This window comes from Barbus barbus, assembly GCF_936440315.1.
Source record: "Barbus barbus genome assembly, chromosome: 33".
NCBI classification, from domain to species: Eukaryota; Metazoa; Chordata; class Actinopteri; order Cypriniformes; family Cyprinidae; genus Barbus; species Barbus barbus.
Genome location: NC_136761.1, coordinates 28042513 through 28050417, shown reverse-complemented (window position 1 = coordinate 28050417; position 7905 = coordinate 28042513). Strand labels below are relative to the sequence as shown.

Genomic DNA, 7905 nt, shown 5'->3' with positions numbered 1-7905 from the left:
ATATATATATATATATTTTTTTTTTTTACGGTTAATTTCAGTAAATTACATTTCACAGATTTATTATTTATTGGCTACTTTTAACTTAGGACCCTCTCATTCAAATCATTTCACTTTCATATTTGAAATGTCAGTGGAGTCTAAAAATCTGATATCACTCAAAAAACAATACTTACCTTAGATATGATCAAAATCAACTCAGCTTTCACTTTAATTGTAATGTAGTGTTACTGCTCTTATAGTCACATATTGGTCTGCTGCGCTGTAGTTTCTTCTAAAGTTCTAATTAACATTTTCTCTCTTTCTCTATATATTATGCCAATATCTGTCTACATTATTATATACTCAGAAAGATGTTTTATGAATGTTTTTGCACTCTCAGAACCAGTCAACGCAAAATACAGATCATCCAAACATCACATGCTCAGCCATGAAACTGGTGTTTATTTCACTATTCCACAAAGCAATAATAAATAAAGGCATTGCCACATTGCTTTAATTTATACAGACTTTAATAGCTTTATTTACAGATGAACTCTCGTCTTTCGTTTATTTGCGTGTGTGGGTTTCTTCCAGTCTTGACCGTTTGAGATTAACATCTATGAGTGAACGAACCATTTCCATTCTGTTTGACACTGGAGTCTTAAAAATGTCATCCAAATGTTTCCAGATGAAAGAGCCAATGATTGTGCAGGTGGGAGTACAACCGTAGTGCTGATTGGGCGTGTGCATGAGGGGGCGGGGCTACAGTCAGATTGCAGAACCAATCTGAGGGAGATGATGATGATGATTATTATTATGAGAGAGAAAGAAAAAAGGCACATCCAAACCAAAATAAGTAAAGAAAAGAGAGAGAAAGAGATATAGAGGGAAAAAGCGGTCAGTTCACCCAAAAATGAATGAAAATGTTCATTTTTTTCTCTCTCTCATGTTGTTCCAAACCTACGGAGGCCCATTTCCACCACGGAATAGAAATGAGAATTTTTAATCTCACAATTCTCACTTTTTCCCCTCATAATTCTGAGTTTATAATCGCACACAATTCTGACGTTTTCTCAGAATCGCAAGATATGAATTTGCAGTTCTGAAAGTCAGAATTATGAGACATAAACTCAAAATTGCAAGATATAAACTCAATTTAGAGGAAAAAATTCAGAATTGTGCGATATAAACTCAGAATTGCAAAAATAATTCTGAGTTTACATCTCGCAGTTCTGCCTTTTGTTTACAGAACTGCGAAAAACAAAAGTCTGAATAATTTTTTTTTTTCATGGCGCAAACAAGCTTCCACACCAATCTGCATTATACAAGGAAAACGGGTGGAGGTTATTACTGCCAAATCACCAGCCGTTCTCTGTACAGAGACAGAGCAGCGTGAACATTCAGCTGAACATCTCCCGTGGAAGAAATAAAGTCAGACAAGTTTAGAACAACAAAGATGACGGCATTTTAGTTCGGGATGAACTGTTCCGAACGGAGGAATGGTAAAAGATGGATAAAGAAAGAGAGACAGAAAGATGAAGGTACTGTGGACTGAGGAGGAGGAGGAGTTTTGGGGGTGGGACTGTGTCAGATAAGGTGCTTTGGCCCCTCAGGTTGGACTCAATTACTAAGCAACAGTTCTGTCGCCGTCTCCACGTCCCAGGATTTCGACGACAACGCCACTATTACTGCGTTCTGAGGAGAAGAGAAGATCCACATGTCAGTGATTCTGAGCGGAGGAAATACTTGCTACACAAACATCATAACAAAATCATAAGCTGCATCACAATTACTCTCCTTCATAATAGTGTGCAAAATTACAACATCACAGCACACATATAGAAGTATGTGCATATGCTTTTTGGACAAATATTTGGCACAGAAGTGCTACAGAAAGAGAAGTTTGTGATAATTATTTTCCAGCTTTGAAAAACTGCAATAAATGTGATGTACACAAATGTACGGAAGATCGTTTCTGCCACAGAATAATAAAAAAAGGTGATTGTGACTTTTTTTAATCTTGTTAAGGTAACTGATTTTTTGTTTTTTACCTCACAATTCCAATTTGTTCTTGCAATTGTGAGTTGATATTTCACAATTTATAGCACACAATTAACTTTTTTTTGCAATTCTGAGTTTATATCTTGCATTTCTGAGAAACAAAGCACAGGTTGTGAGCTATAAATTCAAAATGATGAGAAAAAAGTTCAAATTGTGAGAGAAAATGTCACAACTGTGTTTTTTTATTTTGTAAAACAAGCTTCCATACAAATGTGATGTCAATGTGTGTGTATTTACTCACTTTATCAAAGCCCATAGCGCAGAGTTTGTCTATTTTGCGTGTGTAGTCCGGGCTGGAGACGGGAGCTCCTGCGTAAACATGTGACCAGAGTCGAGCCGTCTGTTTGAACATCTCTGGGTTCTGTTTATACTTCCAGACAGGAAATAAAGAATGTTACAACAGGAAGTGACCAATTCAGACTCAAACCATGCTTATTTACATTAGTAAGTCATTTTATGTTTTTCTAGTAGAAAATCTGCATGTGAGTGAAACATTCTTCAAAAGTTTGAGGTTGGTACGATTTTTAAAATGTCTTTGAAAGAAGCCTCTTCTGCATTTATTTGATCAAAAATACAGTAAAAATGTGAAATTATTATAAATTAAAATATCTGTTTTCTATGTGAATATGTGTTAAAATGTAATTTATTTCTGTGATCTGCAGCTGTATTTTCAGCATCATTACTCCAGTCTTCAGTGTCACATGATCTTCAGAAATCATAATAATATACTGATTTACTGCTCAACAAACATTTCTGATTATTAGCAATGTTGAAAACAGAAACAATAGAAAATAGAAACTTCAAAAGAACAGCATTTATTTGAAACAGAAATCTTTGTGACATAAGTCTTTACAGACACATTTGATCAATATAATGCATCCCTGTTTATTTAATAATAAAAACAAAAACAAATGAACAGTAGTGTACATCTACATTACTGCATGTTTTTAAAAAAATTAAAATTCATCAGCAGTACATCAGAAAAACTTTAAAATGTGCAGCACACACAATAATTAAATTTAATCTTTGCCATTTGAAGTGTAATAATCACATTAGAATGCATCACAATTCCTTTTTACCTGCCCTTTGTTCTTTGTACTTCTGCGATGCATATGTGGAGTTTCTGCGCAAGAGCGCCCTCCAGCTTCCAGTATGAATTAAACAGTCATTACATTACATGTGGAGGCTACTCAGTAATGCTCACAATACCCTATTTTGGGTAAAAATAGGAAAGATAATACTTTTCTCTAAAGAAACAGGATTCCCTGAATTATCACCATTGATATATTGTGATATATTTTTAAGCCCATATCGCCCATCCCTAGTTGCACATTCCCAACACGAGCCCAAAACCTCTACCTGATTGGCAACTACTGCGTCCTGTGGATCATCTGGCTCAGCGGCGGCCAGAAGAGCCTGTAGTGACAGTAAGACTGTTCGGAGGGTCATCGCCGCCGCCCTGAAACACACACAGCTTCAGCTCCAGCGCTCGCTGCGGTTCACATCTCTACTGTGCTTCAGTGAGATCTTACCACTGGTCCTTCAGGATGTCCAAACAAATGGCACCTGTTACTGAGCTGATGTTGGGATGCCAGATCTTCGTTATAAACCGAACCTGAAAAACATCAGTGGTCAAATGCAATAATTACTTAATTTTCATTTAAAAGACACATTAGTCAAAAACAATCTGTGAATTTCATGATTTGATGCAGTTTCAATTCAGGGAGTCACAATGCGAGTACAAAATGATTCTTGATTCATCTAAATTTTAAACTAGGAACAAGTTAAGACAGATCGTTGCCAGTTTTTGTTTTTTAAGCAAACAAAAAATAAAAAGCGATTTCTGTGCAAACATATTCATGTCACTTAAAGCAAAGTTATTATAGTAAAGTAAAGCTAAAACCATAAAAAAAAAACATTTTGATTCTTGAAATAAAATAAAATTTTACTAAAATAAAATATAAAGATTTTTTTCATCTAGCTGCCAAGGAAACATTTCTCATTTTCATTTAGTTTAACTTCATGTCCTAAAATAACTAAAACTAAATGAATAAATAAAAACTATGTTGACACACAAAAAACAAAATTAAAATGACAAAAACACACAAAAAACAAGGCAAAAAATTGTTTAGTTTAAATTGATGTAGTAAAATAACTCAAACTAAATAAAATGAACACATAAAAATGTATAAACTATATAGGCATGCTTAAAATATTCATTAAAAGAAATGGCAAAAACTTCTAAGAATTTAACTAAGATTAAAGTGAAAACGAAAAATACAAAAATAAAATCCAATTCAAAATATGAACAAAAACTATTGTAGTATATCCATGATACTAAAATAATACTGGCTTAGAGTGAAATGCACATAATATATAAAGTGTTTTCTTTGAGATGTTGTAAAATAACGCTTGTCCAGTCTTTGTCTACTGAAGGCTATTGAGTTTATACGAAGGTTCCTGCATGTGTTTCTTTGCACAAACACACACAGCGCCGCTAGTCAACAGTGCCCTAATATCACAAATCATATAAATACAGCCAAACATGTTTCTGAGCAAGAGTCTGTAACAACAAACCCAGTTTAACTAGATTAGCCAGTATTTTGACTCGGCAGAACATCGTCTTATTACTCACCTTTGGCGGATTAAATGGATACGTCTCTGGAATTTTAATTTCTAGTTGAAATCTGCCACCTACAAAACAAGCCAAAATAAAAAAGATATAAAATCAACATCATATCTAAGATAACAAAAATATGTTCCAAGAAATGTTTTGCTAATGTTCACATTAAATTCTAACATCGTTATTTCTTAATGTTCTCTGAACATTCAAAACATCCAGTTTAAAAAAACAACATTTTTTACTTGGTTATGTGAATGTTAATGTAACATTCCAATTTAGAATTTTACAAACATTCTGAGAATGTTACTTTTGAATGTTCTCTGAAAATTCTGAAATGCATAGTAACATTTAAAAACATGACTAACTGAAACATTTCAGGAAAGAACACTCCATGAATAAAGTATAGGCTAAATAATGTTGTGCTAACATTTTGAGAACATTATTAAAGACCAGATATCTCTGAGGGAACATTCTATTAACGCTACTGAAGAACATTTGTTCATAACTTTGAGAGACTCTTGCCAGAATAACCACACTGTCATGGAACAAATAGCCTATGTATGTTTCATAATGCAAAACACAATTTAACAACTGGTAAAAAAAAGCACTTTATCAATACATTTGCTCTATTCTTCCCACTGGCAAGTGTGGCAAAACATATGGACTCTGTGTATTGCAGATGGTCTGAAAATTAAAGCGTATATTAAATACTGCAGCTCAGAATCAGAAATGAAGAAGTTTTCAGAAACACACAGTCTGCGGTTCTTCTCTCTGACCTTCATAAGGCGTATCTGGTGGTCCCGCGATCTCCCCCTTTAGTTCTGTGAAATTCTCATCCACTAAATCCACCTTGATCTGGTTTTTACTCGTCTGTGAAAATAAAGCGTCAGAACAATTAGTCAACAAGTGACATAGTTTACATGTTTAAACCTATTCCACAGAATTCTGCCAAAATGAGAGAAAGTCTGGATTGGGTTTCCAAGGTTGGGAACGCCACAATTTTGTTAACATTAAAGTTAATATTTGAAATTTAAATGAAAAAACAAGACCACAAACTTCAAAACTGAATCCAAAATTCAAACCTAAAACAATAATAATAATAATAAAATTAATTGAAAAGATGCTGTATTTGTAGTACAGAGATGGTATTATAGTGTAAATCATCCTACAGAAAGATCTTGTAATATGGTATTTACATTATACTCCATTGTACTTAAAACAACAAACATGATATTATATGGTGGTTTTGGTACCATGGTAATACTATGGTATTTTTGGCACTTTATTTGTGGATGACAGCTTACTAAAGTGTGTTATACACAATTTTACACATAATTTAAGTTGAATTAGTATTTAAAGAGAGATCAAAGATTTAGCTAGATATAGTAAATTCAATTGATTTGTGCTGAAGTTTTAATGCTAAAAGTGTCACACAGCACTCAATACACACACATTAGTACATTATCACACGTATTCTTTGCAGTACAAACATTAATAAGGTGATTTTAATGAAAATGCGCGTTCGTACAAATCAAAATAATGCTTAATTTGATCATCGTCGTGATTCTTTCGATGCTAAACGATGCTATCAGGCCACAACCTCGATAAAACTGAAATAAAAGTTCACAAACCAGTCAGCCTACATAAATGATCCCAAATATTAACTGTCGTGAGTCTAAAAAGATTGTTTAAATGTCAAACGGGAGTGTTTATGAAGCTAGCTGGCCTCCAGTTAGCACGCGGCTAATAATAGCATTCACAGGCCTTTATTAAAAACACCACAAACACACAGGAATACTCAAATCAAAAATACTCAAATCAGTGTATCAACACAATTAGCGCTATGTAATCAATGAAATAAGCACATTTAGAGGCCAGAGCTGTGCAGTGAGTCGGTTCGGCGGGTTTGGACTCGCTTAGTAATGCGGTTCGGCCTGGACGGGACAAACACACCATAACATTCCCCCAAACCACCCTCTGACCGATCAAACACACATTAAACTGAGTTATCTCAATGCACGAGTCCAAACAGATGCATCCGGATCAGCTGCATGTGTGTGTGATTCATCTCACATGAATAAATGCACATGTGTAAGACATGAAGCATGATTGACATGATTGACAGCTGTCATGTGAAACGCACCTCTTCGCTTTTAAGGACCTCTTTAAACTCCCGTTTGATCCGCTGGACCGCGATGTTGGCCATGCTGTTCATATATACACACACCAACACACACACACACACACACGCACGCACCACCCCCCCCCCCCCCCCCCCCCCCCTCTCTCTCTCTCTCTCTCTCTCTCTCTCTCTCTCTCTCTCTCTCTCTCTCTCTCTCTGTGTGTGTGTGTGTGCAATATGGTACAGTTTACAGACATGCGCTTTGATATCATTATTAGGCTACTTCCTGATTATCAGTACCTTTTGCACACCCTTTAGATTACAGCATGCATTAATGCCCTCACTCACATTCTATGTATAATGTTGTCCCAATTTGCATTTTAATGCTACTAATGATACCAAATTTACACGGCAAGGGTGGGACAGAAGCATTTCTGAAGCGGCATTTAGGTGCTTTATACTGTTCAAAGATGGCATGAGTGCATTTACACTGCAACAGTATACTCTGATACTATAGGTGGGTTTGAGCAGGAGTAATTTAGTCTGGGTATTATGCAGCATTGCATCTTTACACTGAATTTTGAGCAGGCACAGAGCAGCCTTAACTCGGCTGTGTAAAAACTACCTGAAGAGAACCAGTCTGAAGTCTTGAATTTATAATGCATAACACAGCAAGAAACGAATTCATAAGCAGTTCCCTGTTTGTGTAACCGACGTACAATATGGTGTGCAAAAACTTAAAATGAATAATCATGATTACATATCAATAATCAACAATGATGTTTTTTTATCTTGCAGCCCTCTATAAGTTTATTTTATTTTATTTTACTATTTATAAAGTTCTTGTGTTTATATATAGTATCTGATATGCCTGTTCTGACCCCCAGATCACTTCTGATGCAGCTTTGGTTCTGTGAAAATGAATAGAAGCATCAGAGCAACATTAAACTTTGTTTTTGTCATTTTCCTAATTTATATTTTATATAGGCTATACATTATATAATTAAAAACTACTTTGATTTTATAGCATTATGCAATTGCTGTATAAATATATTTATGCCACATTTGAGCAGCATCAAACAGTTTGTGTAAATAAACAAATGCCATGACAGAAGCG

The 7905-nt window shown here is 34.9% G+C and overlaps 1 protein-coding gene across 2 annotated transcripts; it reads right to left on the bottom strand.

Annotated features, from left to right (window-relative positions):
- Window positions 1-341: 341 nt before the first annotated feature.
- Window positions 342-7039, bottom strand: LOC306853517 (ubiquitin-conjugating enzyme E2 K-like). 2 transcript variants are annotated; one of them, XM_079390995.1, is made up of 7 exons: window positions 6810-7039; window positions 5443-5536; window positions 4679-4737; window positions 3576-3658; window positions 3403-3502; window positions 2285-2413; window positions 342-1677 (listed from the first exon to the last, which is right to left on the bottom strand). In XM_079390995.1, the coding sequence occupies exons 1-7, from the start codon at window positions 6879-6881 to the stop codon at window positions 1603-1605; spliced, it is 612 nt and encodes a 203-aa protein (XP_079247121.1). In that variant the 5' UTR covers window positions 6882-7039; the 3' UTR covers window positions 342-1602. The 2 variants fall into 2 exon arrangements, with proteins under 2 accessions (XP_079247121.1, XP_079247122.1); XM_079390996.1 differs by having other exon boundaries at window positions 419-1677; window positions 2285-2404; window positions 6810-7010.
- Window positions 7040-7905: the final 866 nt, after the last annotated feature.